This window comes from Lepidochelys olivacea (assembly GCF_965140295.1).
Source record: "Lepidochelys olivacea isolate rLepOli2 genome assembly, chromosome: 13".
In the NCBI taxonomy this organism is placed as follows: Eukaryota; Metazoa; Chordata; order Testudines; family Cheloniidae; genus Lepidochelys; species Lepidochelys olivacea.
This window is the reverse complement of record NC_140423.1, coordinates 4149153-4170330: the sequence shown is the minus strand read 5'-3', so window position 1 is coordinate 4170330 and position 21178 is coordinate 4149153. Positions and strand designations below refer to the sequence as shown.

At 48.2% G+C, this 21178-nt stretch overlaps 1 protein-coding gene across 2 annotated transcripts; it reads right to left on the bottom strand.

Moving 5' to 3' along the window:
• Positions 1 to 8103: 8103 nt before the first annotated feature.
• Positions 8104 to 21178, bottom strand: TNFRSF6B (TNF receptor superfamily member 6b). Of its 2 annotated transcripts, XM_084645582.1 has the most exons (6): positions 20895 to 21178; positions 18805 to 18906; positions 18105 to 18287; positions 16699 to 17077; positions 14298 to 14495; positions 8104 to 9053 (listed from the first exon to the last, which is right to left on the bottom strand). In XM_084645582.1, the coding sequence occupies exons 3-6, from the start codon at positions 18177 to 18179 to the stop codon at positions 8770 to 8772; spliced, it is 936 nt and encodes a 311-aa protein (XP_084501708.1). In that variant the 5' UTR covers positions 18180 to 18287; positions 18805 to 18906; positions 20895 to 21178; the 3' UTR covers positions 8104 to 8769. The 2 variants fall into 2 exon arrangements, with proteins under 2 accessions (XP_084501708.1, XP_084501707.1); XM_084645581.1 differs by lacking the exon at positions 18805 to 18906.

Below are 21178 nucleotides of genomic sequence, written 5' to 3'. Positions count from 1 at the left end.
ATCATAGAATCATAGAATATCAGGGTTGGAAGGGACCTCAGGAGGTCATCTAGTCCAACCCCCTGCTCAAAGCAGGACCAATCCCCAATTAAATCATCCCAGCCAGGGCTTTGTCAAGCCTGACCTTAAAAACTTCTAAGGAAGGAGATTCTATCTACCACCTCCCTAGGTAACGCATTCCAGTGTTTCACCACCCTCCTAGTGAAAAAGTTTTTCCTAATATCCAACCTAAACCTCCCCCACTGCAATGCTTAACCATAAATCAACAGTGCAGCTAACCTGCCACGCTAGAATAATTTCCCCTGAGAGTAAAGCCCAGCGTGAGTCCCATTAAAAGTGAGAGCATCCAATAACTCTCTTCTTATTTGGAGTGGCAGAGGGGGCCCCATGCATTACGCTGCACAGTTCCCTTTTGGCAGTCGCTGATTAGCGTGGTGTGAGAGTGTCCCGGGTCAGAGAGCACCTGCAGTTTCTCTCTGCTGCATGGCTCATTTACAAGAAGCAGCTGCAGGTGTGAGAAAGAGAACAGAAAGTAGATACTGAGCAAGAAATGCCTGAGGAGAGGAAGGAGCAGGGGACTCAGAGGAAGCAAAAAGAAGGAGAAGAAAGTGCCACTGTGAGTGTGAGGGAACAGCCATGTTGAGTCCACACCTCAACCTGCCCCTTTTTGCCACCCGCTGACATTTGATTGCAGCTTCAGCTGCACTAAGCGTCTTGAAACGCGATCCAGTTTATGGGGGCAGGTGGCCTTTGTGGCTAGAGCGCACAGGGATAGGCCTCAGGAGACCTGGCTTCTTTTCTCAGCTGTGCCACAAGTTTCTGGCATGACCTTGGGCAAGTCAGTGTCTGCGACTCAGTTTCCCCCCCTCTGTAAAACAGGGCGAAAGCTACTTTTGCGCCTCTGACTTGTGGGGAAACTTCACTCACTGTTGTGTGTAAACTGCCTTGAGAGGCTCAGCTACATGGGAGACAGAAGCAAGGGAACAATTTCCATTGAGCTTCCACCTACAGCAGGGAGGGTGTAAGAAATCCTGGCCTGGCTAGAATGGTTCTCAGTACTCCCGGGTACGGTATGGTTTGACTTGCAGGAATTCTGTGAGCCCGGATAGTATTTCCATTGCCACAAAGACAGGTGAGGATTCTCAAGGTGATTCATGCAACCCTGAGGCTCTCTCTAGAGGCCACAGCTTTTTCAGTTCTCCCCACTGCTCTGTAGACCACCGCGATCTAAATTCCCTCTCAATTTCATTATGCCTTGCTAAAAATTTCCACTGCAGTTCCATTCAGCTACAGTACAGACCCTTCTTATTTCCTGGGTTAGGGTCTGATCCAAAGCCCATTGACTTCAGGAGAGTTTAGGATCAGGCCCCTAAACTGTGCTATAGTGATGCTGTCCCTCACCCAGGAGTGGCTGCATTTCATCAGTGGGAGAAGCTGTCTTTGCTGGAGTATACACCACTGTAGCAGGTGCTGGAAGGGATCCTCTGAGGCGAAAGCTGCAGCCATTCATACCCTTTATGCCATCGGGATCTTTAAACAACCTCCAGGGGCTGAGGCCTTGGTTTGAAGTCCCACGTAAAATGTGGGTTTTGTTTGCTGGCTCTGCGCAGCTAACAAGAACAGCAGCTCTGATGGATGTTATCTGGGGCAGAAGGAGTCATTTGGCAAGACAGCTCACGACACAGGGAAAGGATTTTTCTTTCCACTTTGGTTGGTTGTAACTCCACTGGGCTCCTCTTTGCTTCCTACAGAGCTCTTGGCACTCTGGCCATCCTCCCTATAGCCAGGAGCTGCTCCAGAAACATTTGTGCTGTGCTTAAGGAGCATTGGTGGAAGGATGACAGCTGGGGGGCCCTGGGCACTGATGCTGAGTCAAGCCCTCCAGCAGTGGGAGCGTGAGCAAAGTCATTTGTGCATCATCAAAAGAACAGTCTTGTCCAAAGGTGGGCAGCATTCACCAGGCACTGCCTTCCCCCAAGGAGTCGGTGATTTCTGATGACTCACTGAGGCAGGTGACTCATTACCACACCTAAAAGAGGGGTGTAAGTGGGAGAGAACCTAAGATTTGGGCTGAGCAGTCCCACAGGAGGAACCCCAGGAGCGGCCAACTTTGAGAAGAAGGATTGAGCTGGTGTTATGTAAGAGCTGGTTCCTTAAGAAAGCCAAACCCCAGGACTGGCATGGGGTTGGGCAGTGCATGCCATGAGCACAGTGTTTGGGAAAGCTACCTATGCTCTTTATAACAGATGAGTCACCCGGCCTGAAGTGAGGTGCGTACATAATCACGTCATATGTAGTAGCTCGTTACCACGATCAAATAAACGTTCTCTCAGGGGCACGCTTTACCCCGCCCTCCTTTGGGTTATTAGGACAAAGGTACTCACTGCTGCCTGACTGTTCATGGGGGTCCTGGTCTACCCAGTGCGCCGAGCCTTGGAGACAGCAACAACAAAAAGAGATGAGGAGGGTGCATTTACCTGGGCCCGGTGCCGCAGCACCTTCGGCAGGCGAGAGTGAAAGGAACATTGTCACTGGCGTGCTCTCTCCCAAGGGTGGAGTGGGCAGCTGGGGGCATATGCACACTTGTCTTTTACTCTGTATCAGAAATGCCCTGCTTGCTGATGATACTGGCCTGAGGTGAAGTTTATCTCATGACTTAGTCACTGTTTGCATTTCACCAGCAACTCCAGCAGCTGCCAGGGGGGCGGGGAGCAGCTTGGTCAGCTCTGACAAAGCAATGAATCTTGTGACTCAGTCCAAAAAAAAAAAAAGAATAGCATTGTTAATGCCAGCAAACATGAGCCTGTAAAGAACCCCCCCACCCACGGCTTTCTCCAGCACAAAGAACAATGAACCAACCACAAAATAAATGTTTTCTCAGCACTATTTTAGGGAGCCAGAACGTGCTCTCCGTGGGATTTCTCCTCAATAGGAGATTTTTTTCTCTATTCTGTAAATTGCCTTTCTTGGGCACCTTTCATCCCAGCCCTCTCATGGCTTTGAGGAAGCCATGATGGGGTCCATAAAGGGGTTTCCAATCCCTCCTCTAGAAAAAAGACCCTTATCTGGGCTTTCCCTAAGCCATTCACCCACAATCTGGAGTTCTTATAAATTAATAGCATATTTATCATAACAAAACGGTTGTAAGGGATATCAAACCTCGTGCTTTGGGGCTTAAGATGATCTCTGCCTTTTAGAGACCAGGATGAAATCTAATGTAGAGGGGGGGCAGCTTATCCCACATCTGCTGCTGTGGGGTTCTTACTCCTTCCCTGAGGGGTCTGGGGCTGGCCACTGTCAAAGATAGTGGATGAGATGGACCTGGCATGTAATCCAGACGGCCAGTTCCTATGTTCCTAACTACTTTTATTTTCACCCTCCCAATTCTTAGCAGCCTGAGAAATACAAAGAGGAGCAGAGTGGATGGGGAGTGGGCTGAGCCGTTTTCTAAGGGTTCAGTAAATGGGTTGGAATGAGAAGCATGACTTACATAGGAGGAAGCTAACACACCTCAGGTCTGGGAGAAATCATCCTGTTTCCAGGAAGGCTGAATTAACTGACACAGTGTTAACATGCAGGATTTAATGGCAAGATGAAGCTTCCTGGAAACTGAATGGTTTCCTGGAATACGTGCTAAGGGAATTGGAGACCTTTGTAAATAAGAGAGCAGTCCCCAACACTCTGCAAGTTCACACAGCAGGGAGACGTTTTCAGCATGTAGAAATTCTGTATAAGTCAAAATGAGATGCTACAGGGGAACCTCCCTCCCCACCCCGCACAGCCTCCCAAACCAGCGGTAATCACGATTCCTACCAACAACCGAGAAACCGAACCAAATACCAAAGCAGCCCCGCTTGATGAAAAGATCCCCAAATCCTCACACCCCAGCCTGACAAAGCAGTCCCAGAAATGGAGTTGTTCCCTAATGAATCCCAGCTCACAAACCCTCCCTACAAACTCACCCAAACCTCGCCCGCCCCAGGAGAGGATGCTGCCAAAACAGACCCACCAGGGCATGCCTACAATTCAGGATTTGCAAAGCATTCGCAAGGCACCTCTGCATCCATAGGGTGATTCTCTCACATTCATGACCATGTGTCCCTTTCAGGCAACTCCACCCCAACCTTGCCCCTCAAAACTCCAGCCAACGTAAATACCAAGCACAAAGCCCATTCTGGGAAAAACAGCCCAAGAAACAGGCTATTTCCCCATTACACAGCACCACCAGGGTCAGTCTGCAATGCCCAGAGGCTGCAGTGATGGGAACTAGATGCACAGAGACCAAAGCCCATGGCACACAGAGCGCAGAGTCCAATGACTCACAAAATAGAGACAAATGGACAAACCTAGCAATTTATCCCAAATTGACACATATCCACCATTTCCTGGCCAAGTGGGAAACCCCTCCCGCATCAGCGACCAACCTGGCCCATGTGAAATGGCGCCCACTGCTGCACAGCTCCAGCCGCTCAGATGGTAAGGCCACAGTAAGTCATTTTCCGCAGAAAGAGGACGGAGCAGGAGGAAGGTGTGTGGTTGGCACCTGTCCAAATACTGCATGGAGGTGCTGCACTGTTTGGCTGCTCTGAGAGTGACACTGGGTGATACCTGTGCCCTGATGAGCCAACGTCTACAGGCGACTCCCTAATTTATTCCATCAGAAGCAGGACAATGAGCTGTCCAGCCCTGTATCCTGACAGGGAAATGCCAGACCACCTAGCAAAGTGCGGCCCAGTCCCACGACTGGGATCCCGAGGGCACCGCCGCCATAGAGACAATAATAATAGTTCAGAGGAAGCCATGGAGCCCACGCGCCTCATCACACAACACCCCAAGATAGGCTGAGCCCTGGGGCTGAGCAGGTGATGCCTGGACCCAAGGGGCCGAGGGTCCTCGGGATTCCACTCTCCCGCTGCTCGCTGCAGTGATGCATTTTTTATTCCTACCAGGCAGAGATGGACCCAAGTCAAGACACTGGCTTGGAGCGTCCTACAGATTTCGGGGCTGGCCTGTGCTTTGCAGATGCTCGTCTGGTTAAATCACAGGACCAGGAGATCTGAGGGTTTCTCCTAGGTCTGCAACCAACTCCCTGGGCAACTGTGAGCAAGGCCTGGGCTGCAACTTCCCCATTGGTCCAACGGGTCTAATCACATGCTCCTGCCTCCCAGGGGTGACGTGGGGCTTTATTAAGTGCTTTACAACCCTGAGCTGGAAGGGCCCTTGAGACGCAGAAGGACGGCGTAAAAAGACTGCTCCCTTGTCAGCGAGTTAGATGTTTAAACAAAACAGAGAAAAAAGGCCCCGACCCAGGTTAGAAATCAGCCAACTAAACCAGAAGCCCCCAAGAGAACAAAATTCCCTTCCCCTCCCCCAGCATCACACTCTGCACCCCTCTCTCCTGTAACAGCCCCCATAAATAGATGGGCCTGATTCACCCCACAGCAGGGAGCAGGTTCCTAAACTGAGAGCCCCTACCCCTAGGGAGACCGTCATGCCACCAGCCCCCCTCTTCTAAACCAAGGGCACGGAAGCGGATGACAACTGGGGCAGCAGGGCAGGGGGCAAGAGGAGAAGGCAGGTCCCTGGCCATGTAGGGCTTTACTGGTGAAAGCCGAGGCTATGCATGCCAGCTGGAGGCCAGCAAGGCAACTTCTTGTCCTTTCACCTCACAATGCGTCTCCCCTTCCTCCTGCATCATAGGAGAGCGTCAGATGGGAGCACCTGCCCAGCCTTCTCCACCCCCAGCAACGACAGATACACCTCTCCTAGCCCGTGCCTTGCTGCAAAGCAGTCGTACTCTGGAGACTCTCCTTCCGTGGACATCTGCACCATTCTCAGCCCTGTCTCTGCCTCTGCCTCTCTCTTTTATAAGGGGAAGGGACAGGACATCAGTGGTTTCTCTGTGAATTTTTATCCCTTTCTTAAAAGCTCCAAGATCTCCTATTTGGAAGGGCTGGGCCAGGAGCGGGGAAAGGCAAGGGGTGGGGAGGGACTGATATTCCAGTTAACCAAAGTGATACTAGGACGGTAGAGGGGATGTGTGAAGGGTCCCCGTGGCTGGCAGGTGGTTTGGGGGAGAAGTTGGCCTGCTATGGGTGAAATGACTTGTGAGCGAAGGCCCTATGGATTTAAATGGTGCACAAGCCCAGTGAAGGGAGAATTTCATCCCAGAGCCCTAACATCATTAGAGCAGTGATACTCAGACTGAGGCTTGCGAGTGGGTCTTTAACATGTCTCCTGTGGCTCTTTGCATCAGACACTGTGTGATTTAATTATTAACCAACCAGGATGCTTTTACTAGGTTATTAACCAATTAAGTTATTCAATTAACCAATTAAGTTATATATTGCACTAAGTTATTAACCGGTCCTACTGTTTAAATATGAATATACAGTACTGTAGTAAATGAAACTATGAATTCACACGACTGTGGCTCTTTTGGGTCTTGTTGATCACTAATTTGTCTCCTGAACCTCTGAGGTCTGAGTATCACTGCATTAGAGGATCTGCTTTCTGCACCAGTTTGCTGGAATATGTGGTAGGTTGGGGTTTTTTGCACATTATCTATTACTCAGAAAGCCCAGTTCTACAGCTTTGTTGTGGTACACGCTCCTGATCATCAGTTCTGGGCTTCTCCCTAATGTAAAGCTGACTCAGTGTCCCATGGAACAGGGGAACCTTCTGGTAAAGACCTTTCCACACCCTGTATTCCTGACTGCAACCAAAACTGTCCCTGGGGGAATCCAATGCAGGGGTCAGGAGAAGGCTTTGGGAGCTGTAGAGTTGATCACATGTCCGGAGGGTGTAGGGTGACCAGATGTCCTGATTTTATAGGGACAGTCCCGATATTTGGGGCTTTTTCTTATATAGGCTCCTATTGCCCCCCACCCCCCTCCCGATTTTTCACACTTGCTGTCTGGGCACCCGAGGAGGGAGTGGATGAGAGCAGCTGGCTCTTTATGTTAGATTTTTCACACCTCTCAGCAGCTTAATTTTCTAGGTGAGGTGTGGCTAAATGTAGTGCTGCTTACATGCCGGGACTTTCACAGCCTGGACAATGTGTTAGTACCGGGATCTGAGATGACAAGCACAATGACATGAAAACTATATGGGTTTCCAATTGTAATAGTCCCCTGGGGATCTCCACTCTTCGAGCAGTTTGTACTGAGAAAGCTGACTTTTAGGCAGACTTCCTTGAACTGTAAGTCATTCTTCCTAAAACTCTGGGGGTAGAAGGGGGGAATGTTTAGGAGCAGATGAATTAAGGCTCAAAGTCCAGTGTGCTCAGAGCCATTTAAAGTTGGTCTTCAGCAGGGAGACTGCTCTAGGTGGAGAAATTTTCTGCGTCCTTTAAACAACCACTGATGGAGGAAAACCACTCTCCCTTCCCCCTCCAAACCATAGCCTGTTCTTGGCAAGCATTCAAATAAAGCTATAAAAAGCTAAATGAGTCCCAGAGGGAAGCTGTGGTTGTGTGACGTCATGGCAGATCAGCTGAAGTGTACATATGGCAGTCATCCCCAGGGACTTCCCTAAGGGTTTAAAAAACCAAAACTCTCCTCCCAGCTGACGTGTGTGGTGAGACACTCGGCCTCTCAGCCCCTGACTTAGAGGAACGGCATTATTTAGATTATGTAACTGCACGTTGGCTCCATAGCAATGTGAGTGCCTGCTGAGGGATGTATGCATGTGGCAGCTATCCATGGCCCTGAGGAGAACAAGGCCATGAGGACACCAAATGGCGCCTGTCATGATGCTGCATTTTCAAGGCAGAGATCAGGCCAGGGCCGAGCGGCGCAACAGGACAGGAGTCTAGGGCCACATCTAACTCAGAGGGTTTGCCTTGGTTCCAGACACCCGTGCAAACCCTAGTGCAGACAGGAAAAGCTGCTATTTGCACTGGTGCCTGCTTGAAAGCGTTTGCACTGGCTGAATGGTGTCTGATGGAGGTTGGCATCGGTGGCTGAAATTGACACAACCTCTCGGTGCAGACAGGGATTAGTTTTTGCACTTGTGGTACGGATGTGAATGCACAAATCGGGCAATCCAAGACAAGGCCAGATGAAGATAACATGGAGTCTGAGGCAAATGTCATCTTTGCATTTCTCTGTATCAAACAAACATGACAAACTGTACAAAACAAGGCACTGTAGAAATACATTTAAAAGAGGCTGTAACTAGTGACCCCAGAGGCATCTTATACTTGACTCATCTCTCAATGATAAACCCCTCTTTGAAAGAAACTTAACATTGGAAGGTGAAAGGCAGCCTCCCCCAGTAAACATTTAAATATTCTTTTAAAAATATGGTGCACTTTAAAATTAAACTCTGCACAGTGGCCCAAGAAAGGGCAACAGGGACCCTTGTGCAGTCAAGAGATATGGCATGTTCTCTCTGGAATCTTATGCATTTCATTTCTGATAAAGTAACAACATCATCTACCCCTGCTTCCCAGAGGGGAGGTTAATATTCAAAGTGCAAGTTTCTCCCAGAATTCTCATCCAGCTCCACTTGCAGTGAAGTTCTGATAGCCGAGGCACAGACTGCATTACAGACTTCACCTGCGGCCATGTTAGACAGACAGCACGCACACACTGGGACAGAGGTCAGCTGTCAGAATGGAGAGGATCGGGAACGAGTCAGAGACTCACCATTCACTACCCCACCATTCATCTTCTCCAAGGTGCACCTCGAGTTAGTTTGTGGAAAGTTAATAAATTAATCAAGCTAGACAAAAACCAAAAACAACAAAAACCCTAAACAGTTCTGTTAATTTTCTAACTCCAAGGAGAAACGTTTCCGCACCATCTCTTCCACCGTATACAGCTTCGCTGCCCGGAGTGCATCCAGCAGCACTTTGATGAGCTCCAAGTGGTCCTTCTTCAACTGGGTGAGATACGTGTGGAACTTTTCCTGAAGGGCAGCCTTGGTGTCCTTGTGGAGGATCCCCTTTAGGTGCCCCTCGAGGATTTGCTGGAGGCGCTTCAGCTTTCTCACCGGGATGTTCTGGTAAACCACAAAATCGATCACTGCTTGTTCGCAGTCCTCATTTCCTAGAGTGGGGAGGAGAAAACCAGCATGAGGTTTAGAGTGCAGGGATGAAAGGGCAAACCCCACTGCTCTCTGTGGATCAGAACTAGGAGAAAAACCCTAGTATAACTGGAGAGGCCCATGACATGAGGTCAGCAGCTGAGCCCCAAGTGGGCAGTCAACCAGCTGTCAGACCCAGCAGCACAGCCCAAGCTCTTAAAGAAATACTGTTCAAATTAGACAGTCTAAAATTTGACCCTGACATTTGTCCCACCTTATACCTGCTGGTCTCATCCCCTGGCTTCCACTGATGTATTTGTCCTACTGATTCTTGCACAAGGCCTGCTGCATACAGAGCCTGGTTTTCAGACCTTGTCTGCCTACACATCATGGGCCCACCTGTACTACCAGATGTACACGTGACAATCCCTATGCTTGTGCACTCGGCTAGAGAGAGATCTGTGTGGCCATGGGTGTGCACATAATGGGATTTTCTTGTGCACACACACAAACACTGCAGTGCATGTGCAAAGCAGGTCAGTGCACTAGTGTGCCCCTAGCACGTGATTATCGGCTCCAGCCTGCATGAAAGCACCTGAATTATGCAGATTTGTTTGTTTACTGTAAATCAAACCAGCTGAGGAGAGAATATTGATTGCCTGTGTGAGTTGCTGGATTGATGGGTTATGCATAGAGCTGGGAGAACATGTTTAGAATCACAGAACTGGAAGGACCTCCAGAGGTCACCTAGTCCAGTCCCCTGCCCTCATGGCAGGACCAAGTATTATCTAGACCATCCCTGACAGGTGTTTGTCTAACCTGCTCTTAAAAATCCCCAATAATGGAGATTCCACAAACTCCCTAGGCAATTTATTCCAGTGCTTAACCACCCTGAAAGTTAGGAAGTTTTTCCTAATGTCCAACCTAAACCGCCCTTGCTCCAATTTAAGCCCATTGCTTCTTGTCTTGTCCTCAGAGGTTAAGTAGAACAATTTTTCTCCCTTCTCCTTGTAATAACCTTTTATGTACTTGAAAATTGTTATCATGTCCACGCTCAGTCTTCTCTTTTCCAGACTAAACGAACCCAATTTTTTCAATCTTCCTTCATAGGTCATGTTTTCTAGACCTTGAATCATTTTTATTGCTCTTCTCTGGACTTTCTCCAAATCTTTCCTGAAATGTGGCACCCAGAACTGGACACAGTACTCCAGTTGAGGCCTAATCCGCGCAGAGTAGAGCGAAATAATTACATTTTGTGTCTTGTTTACAACACCCCTGCTAATACATCCCAGAATGATGTTTGCTATTTTTGCAACAGTGTTACACTGTTGACTCATATTTAGCTTGTGGTCTACTCTGACCCCCAGATCCCTTTCTGCAGTACTCCTTCCCAGGCAGTCGTTTCCCATTTTGTATGTGTGCTACTGATTGTTCTTTCTTAAGTGGAGTACTTTTCATTTGTCCTTATTGAATTTCATCCTATTTACTTCAGACCATTTCTCCAGTTTGTCCAGATCATTTTGAATTATAATCCTATCCTCCAAAGCACTTGCAAACCCTCCCAGCTTGGTATTGTCCGCGAAGTCCCTGGTGTCTTAATTCATCACAATTAATCGCACTGTTAAACAATAATAGAATACCAGTTATTTAAATTTTTTGGATGTTTTCTACATTTTCAAATATACTGATTTCAATTACAACACAGAATACAAAGTGTACAGTGCTCACTTTATACTTATTTTTGATTACAAGTATTTGTTGTGTAAAAATGACAAACAAAAGAAACAGTATTTTTCAGTTCACCTCATACAAGTACTGTAGTGCAATCTCTTTATCATGAAAGTTGAACTTACAAATGTAGAATTATGTATAAAAAGCTGCATTCAAAAATAAAACAATGTAAAATTTTAGAGCCTGCAAGTCCACTCAGTCCTACTTCTTGTTCAGCCAATCTCTCAGACAAACTAGTAAGACTGAGTAGACTTGTGGGCTCTAAAGTTTTACATTGTTTTGTTTTTGAGTGCACTTATGTAACAAAAAAAATCTACCGTTGTAAATTGCACTTTCACGACAAAGAGATTGCACTACAATACTTGTATGAGGTGAATAGAAAAATACTATTTCTTCTGTTTGTCATTTTTACAGTGCAAATATTTGTAATCAAGAATAATATACTTTGATTTCAATTACAACACAGAATATGTAGAAAAACATCCACAATATATAATAAATTTCAATTGGTATTCTATTGTTTAACAGTGTGATTAATCGCGATAAATTTTTTTTGAGTTAATCACGTGAGTTAACTGCGATTAATTGACAGCCCTAGTTCAAAACAAACCAGATTTTGTGGGTTTTTTTCGATTTTTCCGTTCAGCCAGCAAACCGAAAAATCAGTCCAACACTCAGCTCTCACCTGGCACTCGCCTCATTAAAATTAAGTGCTCAAAATAAAGGACCCAGATAGAAAGTGTGGGGGGAGACACAGACGGAAGGTACCTCATTGGTCAATGTTAGACCCACATTCCTAGGGCTAGAGCGGCCACACTTGGGGAGGGGAGGAGCTCTAGGGACTCTGGGATATGGTTACTTTGATTTGGGTCTGTGCACTGCAGTGTGGACGTCAGAGCCCTATGTTCGAGCACGGGTTAGAAAAGTCTTAACCTAGGGTTAAAATACAATGTAGATACTCAAGCGCAGGCATCCTAACATGGGTCAGCTGACGCGAGTCCCAGTAACCCTGAGCTTACGCTAAAGGACCACATTCATCCCCGGTGTAAATGCACTGATTTCAGTGGAGCTGCACCAGAGTGAATTTGACCCTATGGGCCTGATCCTATAGGTCATACTGCAGGCAGAAGCTCACAACAGAGATGGACCCAAACGTTCCCAAAACGTAGCAGTGCCCAGACCTGGGGATTTCGCTTGGCCTAGTGTGAATGTTCAGTGGAACCCTGGGAAGGAGTAAGATCAGCCTAGAGTATTTTCAATATTTTACAGCAGAACTCGAACCCGTGGAGGAATGGGTTGGGCCAGTTTCTCTGCTGAATTCCATTAACTTCAACAGAGTCATGCAGGGCGGGATTAAAGCAGGGACTTAAGGCAGGGAGTCTGGGGCCTCAGCTCAAGGGGGCCCTGCAAAAATAAATCACAGGCAGTGATCTCTGGGGCACTCAGGCTGCCTGTCCTGGCCCCACGCTGCTCCCAGAAGTGGCTGGCTGCTGGCATGTCTCTGTGGCCCCTGATGGGGGGAGAAGGGGAAGGAGGCTCCACGCATTGCCCCTGCCCCCAGCACCATCCCCGCAGCTCCCGCCAATGGGAGCTACGAGGGCGGCGCTTGTGGACGTGGGCAGCACATGGAGACACGCTGTCCTCGTCCCCCCAGGGGCATGCAGAGACGTGCCAGCAGCCGGCCGCTTCCAAAAGTGGCGTGGGGCCACGGCTTGCAGGCAGCCTGCCTGAGCCCTGCTGCACTGCTGGTGTTAGCTGCCTGTGGGAACTGCAGCTCACTCCCCCTCCTGCACCCCAACCCCCTGCCCCAGGTCAGAATCCCCTCCTGTACCCAAACTCCCTCCCAGCCCCCCGCATCCCTCCTGCCCCAGCCCCCTCCTGCACCAAACTCCCTCCCAGGAAAAAGACTTGTATACAGGGGCCCCACAAAATCTAATAACCCCGGGCCCCCAGGAGGGCTAATCTGGCCCTGGAGTCAGGGTTACATTCTCTGCTAGTGTAAACTGACATATCTACAGAGTTTGTATTTGTATACAATTACCGACGTGCCTGTGTATATCTGTAGCTATGTACATAAAGACATATGCAGGCATAGTACACACACACTACCTTGCTCAGTAACAACACTCTTGCAAATTGGGAGTTAAAAATATCGCTCCATTCATAAGTTTCCCATTTTGCAAGTGCACTATTGCTCAAGAGATGAGTATGTGTATATAAACAACCCCAGGGCAGGATTCAGAGCCAGTTTCTGATGATTAACTAGAGAAGGGCACGTGCTGACGACTGCGATTGTCACTTGCTTCCTTTCCAAGGAACATCTCAGTTGCTACCATTGCCCCGTTGGGAAAAGGCTGACTCAGGGAGTGTCAAGTGAGAGTGTGAGTCAAGATTCCTATTATAGAATTGCCAGCCTCTGCTCTGACTGGAATTTACTGAAATGCTGTTGCATCAAATTCTTGATGAGGAGAGAAGAATGTTGACCAGGGAGAGGGACTCAGGGGGGGATGGAAAACAAGAGATTCCTTCTGCCACATTTGCTGGGGGAAACATCCCTTCCGCTGCATGTTGGGCAAAGGGAAGCTATTGTTTGTTGAAGACATCAAGGCCAGATTCTGCTCTCTGTTACAGCTATACAGCCTCATGGAAGTCAAAGGGACAGATTCACTACGAAGTGGGAGCAAATCCATTGTCTTCATTCCCATCCAGCGCATTTGGTCTAGTGCAGTGGCTCCGGAGTAGCTGCCTGGCTCAGGTATATGGCAATCTGCCTCAGTGGGTCAGTTTGAGAATGAAGGTTAAATGGGAAGGAGTCACTAACTAGAAGTGAAACCAAAATTAAAACAAGTTAAAAAATAGAGACTGGTGGCCGCAGTCGGGAGAGGCAGCAAAGCTGCCCTGTCTGCAGCACACCACTTCTGCACCTGTTGCAGACTCCTAATCTATTTCCAGTTTCCTGCATGATTCAGTGCTGTGTGTCTTGGGCTGCCAGAAGGGCAGTGCCAGATACTTCAGAACAACATGTTCTCACTACTACTTCAGACTGTATGTAACAGGCTGATTCTGACATGCCTCGTGCCCTGATGCAGGCACTATCTGGGGGGCAGGAGATCAGCAAAAAGAAAAGGTGCCAACAGGGAGATCTTCCTGACAGCTAGACTGAGAGATCGGGATGGGAGGAAAACAGGGGTAGGTAAAAGCCAAGGAAAGTTTCATTAATTGAATGAGACAATGGCTGGAGAGGGTGCCAGGGGACCCTGTCTAAGATGATCTTAGCCAAGCTTTCAGTGAATTAGGGGGCGAATAGTTTGTCCTCTTTGTAGTTTAATTAAAACCAATTTTGTACTTTTAAATTCCACTGGAACTGATCCGATACATTGGGGTAGAACAACCTACACCAGAAAGCTTCACTCCAGCCCTGGTAGCAACATGATTCTCGCACATAGGTTCCCTCCCCCAACTCAGGCAGACCTGAATAATCCCCCACTCTACATCCGCTAATGCTATTCCGTCCCCAAGGGGACCAAGCTCCTCACCTGACTCCTGGGTTCCGTTTCCCTTGAACATCTTGCAGGTGGTGCACAGGGTGTCATGGAATTGGTTTCCTACGACATTAGTCTCTTTCCCCTGCTGCGAGCAGCTCTGGTGTGGCTTGCATGGCTCTGTGCTGGAGCTGGAGGATGAGAAGAACCCGTGGGGGCACTTCTCACATTTCGTGTTCTGATAGGGAGTACCTGCAAAACGGGGCACAGAAAGAGTATGAGCAATGAAATACCTGCAGTACACATCCATTGTGTTTGGGACAATGGCCCCTTAGGGAACACGGTAAAAGAAGATGGACCAATTCGCCATTGTCCTGTGCCCACGCAGTCATTTGCCCCAGCGTAAAGTAAGCGCAAGTCACTACCAGATGTCTGACATCCACTGTGCGCTGGTGTAAATGAGTGCTCAAGGTGAAAAGCAATGGTGAATCTGGCCCTAAGAATCTGCATCTGGCAGTGCTCTGAGTTCCCTCTGGGCACAAGGGGATGTCAGAGAGAGATTAGGCTCTGCGTACACATCATTCACAGGATCAGAGAAGGGGCCCTGCCCTGAGCCCAGTCCCCATCCTTCAAGGAGGATGAGCAGTTACCAAACTTAAGATCTGGCTGCAAGACAGCCCAATATTGGGGTCCCAGCCAGCTGGGTTGGGAACACTGACTCGCGTAAAGAAAAGGAGGACTTGTGACACCTTAGAGACTAACCAATTTATTTGAGCATGAGCTTTTGTGAGCTACAGCTCACTTCATCGGATGCACCTGACTCGCGGGTTGATGATCAGAAACAAATGAGGCAGAAAATCAAATCGTAAGAGAACAGCCAGTGTGCCAAGAGAAACCCCACACTGGACAGAGCGCTCAGCCTTTACGGAAGCCAACGAGCCCTGTACATGAAACTAACGGGTGAATCTGTGATCTCAGGAGTCACTGCTCCAAAGAATGCAGCCCATGTTCTGCTCCAAAGCTCTTTGAAGAACTTGCCATCTCTGTGATGTCAGCCCACCGCGTCGGTGCGCGCCCGGACTCCTCCCTATTTCTGGATATCCAAGTAGTCGCAAACGCGAAAAATAAATGTCTTTTCCAGCTATATCGAGATGCCTGCCTGCACCTCACTGTGGTTAGCATTCATGACTTCTGGGCTTTGTTACCATCATTCCCCGGGTAGGAAGGTAGTGTGCTTGGTACGAAGCCACTAACCTTAAAAAAGGCATAGTTGGTGCAGAATGGAGGAGCCCATCACCCCACTGTTTCACTCCCTTCACTGGCTCCCCATCCTACTTATATGGCCCTCATCACTGTCACCTGAGCACCTGGTCAAACTCAACCTACATGGAACTGGCCTAAGTGATTTGGGCACCTAGCTCACCATGCCTAATCATGGCATCTCACAATAGCCATATTCCATGGGAACAAGTCAACAACCTCACGCATGAGACTCGTGTGTACAGAAGACAGGACTTTCTCGGTGACTGGCCTATGAATCTGGAATGCTGTCATGGAGACTGCCAGGGAAACATAGCCACAAACCTCAATGTCTTCAGCGTAGGAGGCAAAACACACTGCTAGACCAAGCCTGCCTACTATAAAACTGCTGCTTAAATCCAAAATAAATAGAGGCCAGTCCTTGATGACTGTAGTGGAGAGGGAAAAAGAAAAATACATCTTTGTATACATGTTGTAATTTTGGAAAGCCCTCAAATACCACAGGAAAGGGGGTAATATAACAACTAGACAGAGCTGTGCTAAGGAAAAAATAAAAACTCCCTAATATCCTTCAGTAATCCACACGCCATCCAGAGCTAGAGAGCTACACTTCTGAGTCACCCTTAAATGCTTTTTGTTACATAACTGCTGTTTTGAGGGGGAGGGGGAAATATCAGTCTTATTTTCATTTGCCCCTTTTCCATCTTTAATACGTGCTTTCCAAATCACCAAATAAGGATTCCAGAAAGCAGCCCCATGGCTAAGTTCATCTGTCAGTGCTGTCCCCGTATTGAGACACCAAGCAAACCCCTTCTGGTCCGTACAATGAACCTTCCTTGCCCACTCGCCTTATTGCCTTCAGCCCTGGGTGCCCACACGAGACGATGGCCAAATTAGCGGGAACCATTGGAATAGCTATACTTGGACAACAGTAGTAGGCTGCTGCTCTTTCAGAGGACAGAGCCACTAGATGGCGACATTCTCTTACTCACTGGAGTGGATCTGACATCCCATCCAGCAGAGGTGCCCATATATAGGGTGAGAGAATGCACATGCGTAACACCAGATTCTCCGCTACTGCTACTTAGCAGGTCCCTCCTGGATTCCGACAGGACAGCAATAGCGTGAGACTATACAGGGCCCTTCGACACAGCTCTACCCCCCCCGGGCTCAGTCATCCGGCTGCAATACAGACCCAGCTTTACCACCCCAGTCCCGGCGGGACACTCGGCGTGCTCGAGGCAGAACTCGGACTCGAAGTAGTAGCCGTGCCGACAGCGGCACACTCGGTTGTGGGTGGAGTTGCAGCGATGCAGCTCGACCTGCCGCTCCCCACAGATGACGTTGCAGTATCGACACTTCTCCAGGTAGTTCCAGTACTGTGTGTAGTGCAGGTCTGGGCAGGGCGAGCACACGGTGGGTTTGTCCCTGGTGCAGTGCTGGGCCACAAAGGTTCCCGGCGGGCACTGGTGGCACACCACTCTGTTGTGAGTCACAGGGTCTTTCCGCGGGTAGGTGGGAGTGGCGCTGAAGCGAGGCACGGCCAGGAAAAGCACCACGGCAGTAACCACCCACTAGGGAAAAGAGACACAAAGAACTATAGCCTTTCCCTTGCCCTCTCGTAGAGGAGCCTCACGGTAACAGCAGCTGGGTGCCAGAATGGCCTCTCGCGATTACCACTGGGTCACCGTTCCGGATCACAGTGTTATCTGCCCCATCTAGCTGCTCCTCCCACTCACTTTTCCATGCTGCCCCAGAGACAGGGAATGCGCCCACCCTCCCCCCCATCCTGACTCACTAACCCACCACTTCCTTAAGGCCTCCTTAAGACCTGCTTCTCGCCATGCCCACAAGAAGTGATTGAAACCCATTTTAAAAATCCCCTTCATTCCTCCTCCCTCTGGGCTCCCCAGCATGAGCCCTCCTGTCCCTGCTGGCTCTCAGCCTTTCAGGGCAGGGCCTTTCCTGCATATTGTGTGTTGTACAGCACACTGCAGACAAAGACCTATTTGAGCAGCCAAATTCACTGAGACCCCTGCACGAGTATATGTTCTCCATATCCCTCTTTAGTGCCCCTCCCTGGTCTGAAGGAGAGTTTTGCCATTGACTTGAATGGGGCGAGGACATGAAGTGCAATGTTTGAGTGAATAGAGCTGCTTTGGGATTACAGATTTTCCCTGGCTTGCAGTGACGTAGGGAATTTTACCAGACAGGAGCCCCACGAAAATCAGAAAACAAAGACACTCAGATACAGAACCCTAAAAGAGGAGCAGAGTGATTTAACGAACATCCTGACAGTTACCAACATCCCGGCAGCTTTAAAAGAAAATAAATGAGTTGGACGTTGAGATGGGACAAAATTACAATTAGAGCCTTTTAGAACATGAGGTTCCAGCTAAGGACTGAAGGCCCTGGGGTGTGTGGAGGGGGAGAGGTTTTCCATAAAATACAAAGACACTAACATTTTCATACAAATTTAATACCCTTTGAGAAACAAGGTGGGGCTTCACTAAAGGTCTGGAGAGCCACGGAGCCTTTTTTGGTTACCCCCTTCCTGTTAAAACCACATTAGACCAAGATCGAGAGCAAACAGCATGTTACCTTGGATGAATGTCTCAAATTCAGTGTGTGGTTGGACAGCATAGCACAGAGGGTGGTATTAGGGTTAGGACTCATGGTATTTGGAGACGTCTCCAGATGCTTGGATTGGGCCCTAGAATGATTTCTGGGCTGCTTCTCTTCTCGTGGAATGCAGTGATGCTAACTTCTGCTGAAGCTCCAGCTCTGTTGCATTCAGAAAGACACACAGTAAAGAGCATGAATTATTAGTGGACACCCCTTATCCAGTATGCTGTCAATATCCCTACACAGAAGTGATGCTCTGTTTGGATCCCGGTGTGTCCAAAAGAAGAAGCCCAAGAAGAACAAGAGTTACAACCTCTCACCAAGGGCTGAGATCTCTCAGTCCTGGCTATGATTTTAAATGATCCAGCCTAAATAAGCAGAGATCCTCTTTATTGGCATCTCAACAGTAATATTCAATCAGCCCCAGAGTTGGGGGCACAAATCCAACATTCACGGGGTGCTCTGGAATGCAAGAATGTTATACATGATTGCACTGTCAGTTATGTAACACTGGGCCGTTGTGTCATACAGGTGGGGTCTTAGGAAGGGAAGTGATTCAGTGACTTGGAAACAGAGAGTGTGAAAGGAAGGTCACCTCGATCCACTCAGAATGAGGTTCCTAGAGCAGATGAGAAGTGTGGGTGCGAGAAGACAGTCAGAGGCTTGTAAAGCTTACCCCAGGGAACTCCAGAGAATGTGTCAGAGCGGGCAATTTTGAACCGCCTTAGACTATATGGCTCCACTTCCTGGAGTTAGAGTCATTGGTCATTATGGGCCCCTATGGATTTAGAGAGAACATAGAAGAGGGTATTGCAGTAGCCACATTGAAGAAATGATACATGGATAAGGATTTTGGTAGAGCAGAGCTCTAAGGTAAAGTTTAATTCTCTTGAGTCTGGAGATGTGCAGCAGGTGGATTCACAGACAAAGGGAGATGTGAGAAGAAAACAGTCAGACAAGGATGATTCAGAGTTTTCTGAAACGATCTGGATTAGAGAGAGCAATAGGGAGTCAGACACAATAGTCAAAGAATTCTTTACTCAGAAGGTGGCCTTTGAAACATTTAACACGAGGAAGTTGTGTGTATCTAGGAGCTGACAAAGTCAAGTCCAGCATAAAGATGAGAGACAGAGGGAGCAAAGAATGAGATGATCTTCTTTTTGCACTGGCATAATTGCATGACATTTGGCAAACAATTATCCCCTACGCTACTGTTGCCCACTGCTCAGTGTATGTTACGCATCCCCTTCTGTGCCTGATCCACAGAGGATGTCTGCTACAGCTACCAACTAGGGGACTTTGTCCTTTAGCTCAAGTTGTTGAAAGTCTGGCCTTAGCCCCAGAGATCCTGGGTAAAACCCCTGCTGGTGACTAAGATGATGATTGTTACCCTATGACCTGATTTCATTCAGCATTTTAAAAAGAAATAGAATCATAGAATATCAGGGTTGGAAGGGACCTCAGAGGGTCTTCTAGTCCAACCCCCTGCTCAATGCAGGACCAATCCCCAATTTTTGCCCCAGATCCCTAAGTGGCCCTCTCAAGGATTGAACTCACAACCACCCTGGGTTTAGCAGGCCAATGCTCAAACCACTGAGCTATCCCTCCCTCCCTTGTAGCTGAACTACACCAGTTTAAATATTACCTCTGAGCCTTTAGTAAAAAAGTCTATGAAAAAGTTATATGGATTTTTATCAAGGGTCTAACTGAATATTTAAGAATTCTGCGATTGATACATACAAATTTCTACTAGAAAAACTAGAACAAGCTGCCAGGCAAGTAGTCTGGTCTATCAGCTTAAAACCGTCTGCTTAATAAAGTTTGTAATTCCATATTAAAGCTCTTACAATTTACTGAATAAAAATGACACTTGAAAATGTTACCCTAATTTAACAACATGACTTAGGAGCCTTAGTCTCATTGAAAGTCAAGGAGAACGTCACACATATTTCATCAGCCTGGTCTGCAAAGGTGCTGATTGCTTCCAACTCCCTCTGAAAATCAGTCTGCTATATCTATACCTCTCTCTCTAGACAAACACACACACACAGTTTGCATATACACACGATCATATATGATACACAGACATATATGACGCTCACTCATAAAAATCAGTCCTAATCACACAAGAGTACGAAACAGTTATGAAACAAAAAAGACCGATGCAAACCTTACTTTCTATCCTGTCCTGTATTTCTAGGGCTTCTGATTTTAGCTTTTCACTGATAAACACTGCTATAACACCCCATTACAAAAATAAATAAAGTTATGTTTACTCAATAAACAGCAGAAAAATACTGGAAATGGTTACTTGTATCTAAGGGCTTGTCTACACACAGCACTAATGTGCATTCCAGGGGGTATGATTTCTAAAGCACACTAAAGTATTGCGCATAATTAGTCCCTGTTGACCCTGCTGGTGTGCACTAAAGTGTCCCTAGTGTGCTTTAAGAACGCGGTTTGAATGTGACAAAGAGCATACGCTTTACAGTGTGCTCTACTGTCACGAGTAACACACACGCTCCCTGCACTAGCGTGTACAAAGAGAAAGCCCTGAAAAAGCCTCTGATGGCTGGACATCTGCATAAAAACTCAAAAAGTGTTAAACACACACCCCCATCCCCAAAATGAAACTAATAAATCCTGAAAAACTGCAGCCCGGCTTATAAAGCGAGTTCCCCCCCACAGGTATACACATCTACACGCCGCACACACGCCCCCCCAGGCTGCAGACAGGGAGCCAGCCGCTGCCTTTCCCCTCCTTACCGGGCTGAGCGCTGGTGCTCACAGCTGCTGCCCTAGCTGTCTCTGCCTTGCTGGCCACCAACCCAGCCACTTTATAACCGAGAAGCCCAAGCCCTGCCCCTAGAGCAAGGCCTTGAATCGCCTCTTGCGTAAGAACCACGGAGCTCTGATGAATCATCAAGCTGCCGGCTCCGTGCAGCTGCTGAACAGCTCCAGCCTGACCCAGCCTCTGCCGGCTCCTCTCCGGCCAGGGTGACAGCCACGTAGCCGCCTTCTGAAAATCCCCCCTGCGCCAGGCGCAGCGC